The 12,389-nt window shown below is 38.6% G+C and overlaps 1 protein-coding gene across 1 annotated transcript in view; it reads right to left on the bottom strand.

Annotated features, from left to right (window-relative positions):
- The window catches only part of tmtopsb (teleost multiple tissue opsin b), a 61,258-nt gene extending 49,226 nt beyond the window's left edge, over positions 1-12,032 (bottom strand). The window contains exons 1-2 of the mRNA XM_079805851.1: positions 11,533-12,032; positions 4,963-5,291 (exon numbers count right to left, since the gene is read on the bottom strand). Of these exons, the coding sequence (XP_079661977.1) occupies positions 4,963-5,291; positions 11,533-11,896 (693 nt within the window). The 5' untranslated portion in view covers positions 11,897-12,032. The remainder of the gene's footprint in view (positions 1-4,962; positions 5,292-11,532) is intronic.
- Between the last annotated feature and the right edge of the window lie 357 nt (positions 12,033-12,389).

Raw genomic sequence — 12,389 nt, 5'->3', positions numbered from 1 at the left:
CCAAATGCCTTTTTTCCCGGAGAACCCCCCCGGAAAGCTATTTGGCTTGTTTTTGGCTAGTTTTGAGGAACGTTAGCAATTGGGCGGGTTTTGTTGTAAAAACTTGGCAACCCTGTACCTGCACGCACGCTGGAATAAGTAGCCTAACGTTAGAAGAAAAAGATGAGTGTAAACTATCTTTGCCGGTGTTGTAAAAAAAGAATTTAATGATACACAGAGTACTTACCAACACGATCATCATTTCTGAGAGAAATAGTAAAGGTGAATGCATATACGAACAAGTTCTCCATTTAGGATTAGAACAAACTCAACCCAAGCGCCTTTGGTGACGTGGATGATTACGTTAATGTTGATCATCTGTCCATCATCGTCTAAAGCCCACCCTGACAATTTCATTGGTCCGAACAGTTTCTGTTCGGGCATAATTACTTCTCTACCGATCAAGTCCAGACCGAACTGCCCGAGTAAAAATGTTGTGGGCGGGGCTAAGTTCGGCTGGCATCCAGGCTAGTTTTTGAATGTAAAAACCGCGCAAATGCAATAAGTTGACCTCAGACAACAGTATAATAATAAAAAAAAAGCCAGTTCATGACCCCTTTAAACAATACAAGAAATAACTTCTTGCTTTCCTTTATTTTGCTTCAGCTCTCTTTCCATTGCTAAAATGTATGCATGTGACTGTGTGTGTTAGATTAGTCTTATGGCTTTTTTCCACTGAGCAGTGAGGTTCAGTACAGTACGCAATTTTTGCCGTTTCCATTGTCAGAAGCTGTGAATGGTACCCTAATTCTGAACCATACCATACCATTTTTTTGGCACCCTTCCATTGTGGTACCTAGCACAGTACTCCAGTACTAAAGGCTGGAACTAGACTCACTGCAGAACACTGATTGGTTGACAGAGAATCGTCACTTGCTTTTTCACATTGTGCTTTTTCGGCTGTGTTTTTCCTTGCAGCCTTGGCTCAAATAAAACGTGTCTTCTTTTGAAGAACACAGCATCATGCCAGGACGCAATAATAAGAATAAGATCAGCTGTATGCTGTCCATTGTTGTTTACTGTGTCGCTTTCTTCTTCACGCGAGAATGACGTCAATCGCTACACCACGCCTATCATAAGGGTACTGTTGGCGGTGGAAACACAAGCAGGGTTTTACCGTACTGAATCGTACTGTACTGTACTGAATCGTTCCATACCACTCGGAGGAAACGAGGCCTTAAGCGTTTAGTTAATAAAGTCTTGTTTGTGTCACGTGTAAAGTTGTATGTGGTTCATGCTCATATACTGAGAATCATGCCGATTTTGGCTACATGCTCTGAGTGGTACTGTACATTAAAGGGTTAGTTCACCCAAAAATTAAAATTCTGTCATTAATTACTCACCCTCATGTCGTTGGACACCCGTAAGACCTCCGTTCATATTCGGAACACAAATGAAGATATTTTAGTTGAAAGCTGATGGCTGAGAAAGGCTTCACACAGGCCTCCATTGGCATTCAGTACATTGACACTTCCAAGATCCATGAAAGGCACTTAAAACGTCGTTACAAAGTCTATCTCACCACAGTGGCTCTACAATAATCATACAATGCGACGACAATAGTTTTTGTGCGCAAAAAAAAATCAAAATAACACCTTTATCCAACTTGTTCTTGTCTTCCGTGTGCGCCTCCACGACGCATGCGCGAGAATATGACGCAGATCCGGCGTTCGGACATATGACCCAGAAGCGATTTGTTTACGAGCAGAGGAAGACGCGCGTGTCTAAGCTGTTGGATTCTACATTGATCGTGCTTTAGGTCTCGGCGTAGTGCTCAAAATGGGGCTTCAGTGTGTATTTCATCGATTCCCGAACACCGGCGCTACGTCATATTCTCGCGCATGCGTCGTGGAGGCGCACACGGAAGACAAGAACAAGTTGGAATTTTGATTTTTTTTTGCGCACAAAAACTATTGTCGTCGCATTGTATGATTATTGTAGAGCCACTGTGGTGAGATAGACTTTGTAACGACGTTTTAAGTGCCTTTCATGGATCTTGGAAGTGTCAATGTACTGAATGCCAATGGAGGCCTGTGTGAAGCCTTTCTCAGCCATCAGCTTTCAACTAAAATATCTTCATTTGTGTTCCGAATATGAACGGAGGTCTTATGGGTGTCCAACGACATGAGGGTGAGTAATTAATGACAGAATTTTCATTTTTGGGTGAACTAACCCTTTAATAAAGTTATTTTCCTTTCTTAGAATTAATAATGAATAAATACTGAACGTTTGCTGGGCGAACATTGTTGATATGGTATTAATTCTGCTACATCAAGCTAATTCTATTAACAGTTCCAAATATTTTATAATTAATTATTCATATTTCCCCGTGAGCTAATTTTCTACAATAATAATGCTTAGAAATTGAATGTATATCATATTCTGAGACAGACTAAATAAAAGGAGACCGCAAGGTCATAAGCCCTGTGAGGAGCCCATTCTAAAGGTTCGTTTTCCTCCCTGCCCTTTTGAGATAGTGACTCGTTAATTGGAAATGATTTCCGCTCAGGCTTAAGGAGAGACCTCCCTTTGTTCCTGCATCTATCAACACAAGCCCAGACTCAAAGTTATCTGCTTGCACAACAATGTATCTGTCAGAGAAGTCTTTTCACCACTGAGGTTAGATCACACCACTGATGTCTAGCGATAAGTCTTGACCTAAATACAGTATGCAACACATACAGTATAACTGTGTCTTCACATACATTGCGGATGACACTGTGCATGAATCTACAGAAGACTTTCAGACAGAAATGAGATTCAGCAGGGTTTTCGCACCGCAAAAGAACCTTTATGGAGAAAGTGCTTATGTTAATGCAATGACACAGGCTGAGCGATTTGAGTTGCTGCTGAATGAAGTGAAACGAAAAGGTGACGCTTCCAGTTCTGAAAGCATCAATGGCCCCTTTTAGACAGGGCTAATTTGCATAAACATGAATGTTTTAATTTCCAAACTCTCTCTGTACATCACAGTATATTAAAAGTGCTGAAACATCTATTCCATACATTGTACTCCACTAAGAGAGTTTTCATTCATTGTTGCTATTGAAAGTAATTCGGTTGCAAATCAAATCGCTTTGTTGTGTCAGAGGATTTGATGTAAGCAGTTGGTGGCCTCGGTTAACTCACCCACTCGGCAAGGAGCAGGAGGGAGGAAAGGAATTATTGGAGCTTTAGAGCGTTTGTTTTGTGTTTACTTCAGAAAATTGGGCCACTGGGGATTCAAATAAAAACTACTTCTAAATTGAAATGTTATTTTCATCCCATCCTCATGCAAATTCTGACATGATTTGCTCTGTGCCTGACGTAATAGGTGCTTAATTTGCATTCAAGACGTTTCACGCAAAAAACCACTGAAAATAATTGTCAATTGTTCCTGACTGCCGGTGTTGATCATCGGACAACACGGGACAATTCCCGTCGAGCAGTCGAAAAAGAATTAATCTTGCTTCCGCTGGTAAATTAGAACTGATAGAGGAACACAGACAGGAAACTGCCGTGAGCTGAAATATTCAAACTGTTTTTAATTTAAACTACACGTTGAGAGGACTGCTGAGTGGTTTTGTCAATTAATGTTGCAAAAAGGTCATTGTGAAAACGAATCATTTATGACTATTATGCTAACTGAAGTTGAAGTTAGTCAAGGTAACTGTTCCTCTAGTCTAATGTTGCATACATCATTTGCTGCATTTTCTGTTACAATATTGAGCTGCAGTGTAAAGTTTTTCACTCAAGATCATCGAGAGCAATTGTATAACATACATTTTAATACAATATGATGTATTACTTCTTGATAAAATATGAAAGCAGATGCCTTAATCTACACTTTTGTTGCGGAAATTCACAAACTATTGCATTGTTTATTTGCACACGCTGTTTGCATTAACCCTCATCCCTCCCTCGCACTTTGTAACAAATCACGGGTCAAAAAGAGCCGAAGCCCTAATATTATACTTTTTTTTGGTCCTTATTGTACTTATTTTATTTCATTTTGATAATATAGATTTTTTTGTTATTGTATTTATCTTTAAATTACTATATTTTATCAATAATATATTATTTTATAAATAATAATTTTAACACATTCTTTCAACTTAAATTCAAAATAACTCACAATTTCATGCATAACCCTTTTAATGCAGCTCAAAATATCTTACATTGGGTGTCTTTGCCCACCTCTTGAGGAAAAATAATAATATAACATGATATTTCATAACTCTTGCCACTAGATGGCCTTTACACAATAGCTCTAAGTGGAGCAAATTAGCTGTTCCACTGGGTCCTAAAATCAGTTTCTCTTCAGTATGCATTCGGATACACATGTAGACATTATAAAATACATTTTTTAGAAAAGTTTTTGAATTTTAAGTGTGATATTTGAGCATTTTTAGTTTTTTTTTATGTGTACTGAAGCATTCCTTACATTCCATGTATTCCTAAGGGGGTTAAATTGACTAGTGAGGGAAGGATTTATGACTCTTTTTTATTATTTCAACCACAAAACTTGAATCCAGTCAATTTGTGTGTGTGTGTATTCATAGTTCAAGTACAACAAAAGTCCTAGGGTCTTGCACCACTCCGATGAACACTCAAATAAAAAATTTAAACTCGAATAAAAACACGTTTTTTTTTGGTTTGGGTCAAAATGACCCGAGGGAAGGATGAGAGCAAATTATTCACTAAATGAATGTCTGAAAACAATGATGTAGCATTACTCAAACAGTAACTTGAAAGAAAAGCACTTAATTCATAATTTACTAATCAGTTAACGTCACTGAGCCTGGCCAATTTGCAACAGGTAACGCATCCAAGCCAAGTCTCTATAAAAATCCCATAATAATGGTCTGCAACATTAGGCATAAAGCTTCTTTGAAATCAATAACTCATCAGCTGTAGTATACGGTTATGTTTTTTGACACCTACCTGTGTGATAGCCTGGAGGAGTTTGCCATAGCTGTAGACAATCACGATAAAAGGGAGAATAAGGCAGAAGATAAACAGACAGATAATGTAAGACACGTTGTTGGCCGTCCTGGCGGCCCAGTTGACACTGCAGGTGGTGCCGGGACCCTCTGGACCGTAGCAGCTCCATCCAAACAGTGGCGGAAGAGTCCAAACCATGGAATATATCCAGGAGAAGGCAATACCCATGGCCACCTTTCTGTAATTGGTAGAGTCGGCCTGCGTGGCCCCCATCATTGTGCAGTAGCGCTCGTAAGAGAGCACCGCCAGGGAGATTAGCGACACGACGCCTGTGCAAACAGAAGAGAGATACAGACAAAACAACACTCTGTTATGAGTAATAGCTGCGGTCCTGGGTTGCTTACAGTTCCTTATTGTCTTTGAGGGTTTGTTTACATCAAGTAAAAGGCCAAATCTGTAAGTTTATTGCATACACTGCAAACATACATCAAACTCAGTGATGTGGGTTTCCCTTGCTTAACAGGAAAAAAATGAGAATTTAGATGCACTTTGCAGCTACCTCAGCTTGTGGAAAAGTTACTTGTATTGGACTTTGATTCATCATGTGGCTTATTCTTCACCACCTGTGTTTTTTAGGTGGTTGTCAGTTTATCTCAAAGGTAAAAATGTAATTTCAGTAATTTGATATCCTATAAGCATTATTTCAGGTAATTAAATGTATTTTAAAGGTGCACTATGTAACTTTTCAGTCCGCTAGAGGTCGCCTATTCAAAACAAAGGCGTAGTTTGATGACGCCAAATTTGAGCGCAGAATCTTGGGACATGTGGTCTTCACCTCACAGCCGGTGGAAAATAATCGGGATAGGACTCGGGCAGAAATCATGTTCATGGATGCGATTATTAACGTTACTGTAGTATGAAGCAGAGCAGGGCCGAGTGTTGTGGGAGCCGAGCAAGGCCGCAGGAGCGATTGTTAATAAGAAGAGCGCAACACACGCCTTGCGAGTAGCGGGACTTTTATTATGGCATAGTCGCCAGCGGGGCTTTTATTATACCACAGTCGCCGGTGCCATTTACCCTTTGCCAGTCATGAGTATGAGGTAACGCAGCTCTGTTCATCATATTAGATACATCTGTGTGTGTTGAAAATTATGTTATGACGTTATTCTGTGCGTTCGCGCAGTGGCTGCTATGACACTTGTTCACACTGTAGTAAGAGTAAAGCTTTTCTGCTAAATAAAACCGGAAACCGAGGCTAACGCAGATATGACGCAATTGACAGGCGTGTTCCGGTTCCTTGGTTAAAATAGCAATTTTCTCATGATTTACAAATAGTTGGAAACATTTGGTATATCTTAAGTACTCAACTGAACAAAATATATAACACTGGCCTAGTGGTTTTTGGATATTTTACTGAAAAAAGTTCAGTTAAATTGGTAAAACTTGAAAGTGTTGGAACCACGTTTTTTACAGTTAAGGTCTGGCAACCACAGCTGCCTTTTTATTGTAAATTTCTTTTTTTTCTTCTTTTATTACAGTGCCATACGTAATAAGAACCGGACTTTCTATACTAACAAGTGTTATTTATCTTATCGAGTTCCTCTTTAGAAACCTTGCTTTAGTATTGTTGTTGTTGTTGTTAGAGGAAGCTGAGTTACATTGGTGATTTATAGTCTTATAAGAACCGAACAATGCAAGCATCGCTATCAGTGCTCTACACAATACACATGTAGACAGCTTTTTGTGCATCTGGTAAGGGACACTTCTGTTTTATTGTGCACTCCTCCTCTGTCATTGTACAGTGTACTGCCATTTGTGCTGGCAAAACCAAAAAACTCACGGGGTTCTAACAATAGCTCACCTGAACCCGAAGGCAGCTATCATGTCCCTGCCATTGTAACTGTGAAGAGCAGGTGTTCACACTCAGTTGAGATGTGTCTAACTGCAAAGTCTCTTGGTAAGGCACAAGGGAGTGTGTATTATTACGATCAAGCCAAATGTATTGCGAAATAGTGCCAAGTAAGGGTTTCAAATGTGCTGATACCAAGTTGATACTGCAATAAACAATAACAAAACAGTTCAATTCAGACTCAATTCAGTGCATGATTTCTGAACTCTAGGAACTACTTTCATTTGTAGCAAACAAATACAGGATTATAATAACATAAAAGTGTCAGAAGTTGCAACCCTACCATATTCATTATTCAAATTTAAGGGCCTTTTTAGGCTTAATTGAGCAAAGAAACAAGGACTCCACAATACACACTATGTTATTTAGTTTTTTTAAAGTAAGCCAACTTTCCAATTATGGAGACTTTATGGGTCTTTTCAACAGTACAGTGTAAGAATGTTTTCATCATCTTTGTTTCCAATTTATGAGTTTTTAATTCATTTAATAGTTCCAAATTCATCAGTAAATAAATTAAAACGTTTAGTTGACATTTTTACAGTGTACTTTCGAGCATTTCTTTTTGGTGATACTTCCATGTACTTTTGGAATAGCACTTCTTGTAAAGTATATCCTAGTATTACTATGGTACATTTCCAGAAACATGGTAGGCTACAAGTCATGGCAATTTCAAAACACTGCTTCATGAAGCTTCGAAGCTTTACGAATCTTCTGTTTCGAATCAATAGGTTTGGATCGTGTATCAAACTGCCAAAGTCATGTGATTTCAGTAAATGAGGCTTCGTTACGTCATCACTGTTTCAACACTTCAAAATGTCAATGGTTCACCGATAGGAGGCGACGATCGCTGTGAACCCATGAATCATAAGGAGTCACTGAGAACCATTGCACAACTGTCCGTATGTTTTACCTGATCTCTGATCAGTTTATACATTTGTAGATGTTTTAATTAGACATAAGTATATTTAAAAGGAATGATAGTAGTTAATAATGTCATATTGGCCTGTTTATCAGAGCCATCCATGGAACCAACAAAACCCTGGCAATTTATAAAAGAACATATAGACACTTAATAATTCATTTTAGTAGATGATTAGTTAATTGCATTTGAAAGATTTTATTTTCAATAAAACATTTACAATAGATTTGTAAAAGGGTTTTTATGCAGGTTTGGCCCATAAGGTTTGGCCTGGGTTTTGTTACATTTACACAGTTCTGACCAGCAGGGGTCACCGTGGAGACAGGTGTCGGATTGTTTCGAATCTTCGACACAATACGGCACAATTGCTTCAACTGTTTCAGTGTTTCACGAAGCCTCGGTCTACCTATCACTACATGGTACTACCATTGGGCTTAAAGGGATAGTTCACCCAAAAATGAAAATTCTGTCATCATTTACTCACCCTCAAGTTGTTCCAAACCTGTATGAGTTTCTTTGTTCTGCTGAACACAAAAGAAGATATTTTGAATAATGTTTGTAACCAAGCAGATAGAACAACCATTGACTACCATAGTAGGAAAAAAAATACTGTGGTAGTCAATGGTTGCTCTGTCTGCTTGGTTACCAACATTCTTCAAAATATCTTCTTTTGTGTTCAGCAGGACAAAGAAACTCATATAGGTTTGGAACAACTTGAGGGTGAGTAAATGATGACATAATTTTCATTTTTGGGTGAACTATCCCTTTAATTGAGCAAGGAAACAAGGACTCCACAATACTAATTAAGCCAAGAGGTCAATTTTTGATGTTTAGGTTTTTTTGCTCCGTGAATTCGCCGATCAGAGTTCACCAAACTTTGCTAAGCAGTGAAAACTTTTTCACGTGCACTTGTGTTTCCGGTCTCTTGCGGAAACTCTTTGGGAGATCATTTCATGAAAATGATCTCCTAAAATCCTGCCATCTTAACCATAAAGAAAGCTTCTTAGAAAGACTGCTCAAAAATCGTTCAAAGAGTCTATAAGCTTGAATATTTAAACTATAAGCCTGAAAAATATATATCACAAGAACATTTTGAATGTCATATTTCCCAGCCTGATATATGTGTGTGTATAAAACCTACACTGTGTAACATCTGGATGAAGCTACGTCCTCATGAGCCTGACAATGTGTTTGCTATACTGATGATTCAACGAATAAAGGCTGACATTTCTTACAAATTTTAGCATTGTAGCACTTTTATGTGTGTAATTTATTCAAGGGAAATAATCCGTGAAACAAGTGTATAGTCCACTGCTTACAATTAACATCATTATGAAATTAGACATTGTGAACGAGTATAGAAACTTCTCTCATAAGCATTGCGGTTCCTGATGAAAGCTAATCAGGAAGGGGAGTAATGAGCCTTTTCAAAGCAATGAGAAGCATTTGTCATCAGGCGTTCAAGGAGTGGAGCTGATTACAGAGCTTTTCTCCATAAAAAGCATACTTAGTTCTCCAACAAGCGTAGTTTAATGAACCAATGGCGATTCATTCTGCTTTGCTTAGCCGAGGTCCCTGACCGGTCATTTAGTTTTTGTCAGTTACAATGTCGGCAACGTTCTTTATTTTGATTGCACTTAGTTTATAAGCACTTATGTGAAAAAATGTTGTCATATAATACAGATCAATTTGATCTTAAGGGCTGCTGGCACCAGAAAAATGACACCTGTTAATTAACAACAAAACAGCTATTCTACTGACTGGAAATACTACTCTCATCATCTCTGCCTCATCAGAGCCTGTGTTATGGGTCAAGTACAGGACAGCACACATCTCTTTTCCCTGAATACAGTTCTCCACGCCTTCAGGTCAAGTGCTAAACCCCAATCAGGAAAAATCCAGCCCTGCCCACATGGTGTGTTTATCTAATGTCTTTCCAATTGACCAGTAAGCCCCACCCCCTTAGTTAATGTTGCTCGGACAAACAAACAGAGTTGCTAATTGTCTTACAATGACAGCTGTCAGTGTGAAAACCTTATCCCACGCTGTTTTTGGACACAGAATGTTCCGGACCCCCTCCGAATGATGGCCAAACTTAACTGATGGTTTATGAAGTTCCTCACTTTATTTCTTTCAAAAAAATCACTGTAAGAGCTGAACAAAAACAAAGCATAAGAAGTGCACATTAACGTCTCATTCACAAACTCTCTCTCCACATTGCGTTATCATTAACACACACAGCAAATTATACAAAAACACTCATAAAACTAACAGTAAACAAATACAGACCTTATGCCTTTTCGGGGGTGCTAATAAAGCTGTAAACTTTGTATCTGAAAACACACTTATGGGTCTTTTCAACTGTACACGTTTTCATCATCTACAGTTTTTAACTCATTTAATAGTTCCAACTTCATTTTCTTCATCAGTAAATAAATTAAAACTGTTAGTTGACTTTTTTACAGTGTACTTTCAAGCGTTTCTTTTTGGTGTCTTTTTTGTTTACATCCCTACAAAAATGTACTATGCGCCACCACATTATGGCATCAGATGGTAATACTTTCATATACTTTGGAATAGCACATCATGCAAAGAATATGTAAGCCTATTACTGTGGTACATTTCCAGAAACATGGTACTACAACCATTTTTTGTGTTAGTGCAATAGGCGCACAACATATGTTCCATAAACTATAGCACAACCAGTGCATGGAGTTTAATCTGTCTACAAGAAAACATCATTTTAAACTGATTGCCATCTATGGACCGAGGGGAGTTATATCCTGCTGCTTTCCTATTATGTGTAAACATATGATACATTGGATTAAGCGGATATGTTTATATTACAGGTGCATTCATTTTTGGATTCTGTGCTATAAACAACAAAAAAACTAGAAACTACGTAAAAAAAATAAAACATGAAAGGATAGAATAAAAAAAATGTTAAGTGTTGAAGAAATCTTTTTCATAAAGAATATGTCGATTTCAATGTGTCATAGGCCTACATACTGTCATACAAACAACGTTGGTGGGGCGTTGTATTGTAACTGTTACAATACCACAACTGCAAACATTTAACTTAAATAAGTTGCAATTATTCATATTATTTCAACTTTTGGAATGGAAACGGCGTAGAGTAGGCTAGCCTATCTGCCTGGCGAAAACAAACAAACATTCTACAGCAGCGCGAGCACGAGTCTGACAGGAGGCTTCTGAGGTGAGACGCTTTACCTCACGATAAATAATACAAATAATTTGAATAAAACGATGTAAAAAAAAAAACACGATAGCTTTTCTGATAACATTGAAGTGTATGGGTTACCTAAAGGTAAGGATAATTTTTTTTAAGAAAATACGATTAGAACGCCATGACCAGTTCAAAACGACAAGTTAGCATGAAGAAATATAAAAAATAGACCTCATATCCTTCTCTCTTTCTCACACTGTTATGTTACTGGTAGAATTTTACTTCGAAAGACATTGAAAGACTAGGTTCCCAACGCGTTCCAAATGGAACGTGCTAAAAAAACATTTCTGCAACGTTGTGGAAATACGCATTTAGAATGGTAAACATCTGTAGAAGCCTATCGAACACACACGAGTTATCATAACACTTGCACAATTAAAACGCGTTTTGCAACGTAGCTTGGCTTGCGAGGCGTGATTCAAAAGTACCAAAATATGGCAACTGCATGCAAATCCAACTTTAATCGATTGACATCGCTGTAACACACAGACTTACCCAGGCATGAATTGATGAAGCCATACCACACGCATCCCGCGCGTCCGATGAGCCACCGTCCCTGCGTACTGGCGGCGAAGCTGAACGGAGTGCCGAGGACGCACACGAGGAGATCGCTGACTGCGATGCTCACCAGAAGACAGTTCATGGGCGAGCGCAGCACTTTGTAGCGACAGAACAGAATGAGAACGAGCGTGTTGTTGATAAACCCGAAAGTTCCGATGAATCCAAGGAACACCGCGACCACCAAGTGTCCCGTCGGACTCAGAGTGTGTGTTGAGTGATTCTCATCCAAATGCGCGCTGGTCCCGTCACCTCCTCCAGCGCACCACGCGCAACTCCGACTCACGTTGGACTCAATCATTGCACCATTAATTATGGCTTATGTAAAGGATTTAGTCAGTTTGGTTTTGAAACGAGAGTCTGTACTTTGTAAATTCGGTGGAGGGTTTTCTAACCCATTATTTCACTGGGACTAGAGTTCACCAAACGCTAAATGCAGAAGTACATTATTGCCACAGATAGAGGTTTCAAGATGTGGTCAAGCCAATTATGCCCCTCCTTGGGATGAATGGGAGTTTTTATTACCCCCCGCCTAGCTGACGTCTACGTCTCAAGCCACCGATCTTCATATGCCAATATGTCACTCTTTCCTCTTTCCCTTTTCACCCTTAAAGCCATTCCTTATTTATTGACTAAAATGCAAAATGCTAATTAAAGCATTAAAGAGTTAAATAGGTCAAGTCATACAGGAATCTAAACAGTAGCCTACAAGTAAAATGTGCAAATAAGAAGGTATGTTATATATTTATTTGAACCTGAAAATTACTTAATGAACCCAGGTTAATTTTTGACAT

The sequence above is a fragment of the Gobio gobio genome, assembly GCF_949357685.1.
Source record: "Gobio gobio genome assembly, chromosome: 23".
Classification (NCBI taxonomy): Eukaryota; Metazoa; Chordata; class Actinopteri; order Cypriniformes; family Gobionidae; genus Gobio; species Gobio gobio.
Note: the sequence above shows the minus strand (reverse complement) of the source record. Positions and strands in the feature narration are given on the sequence as shown.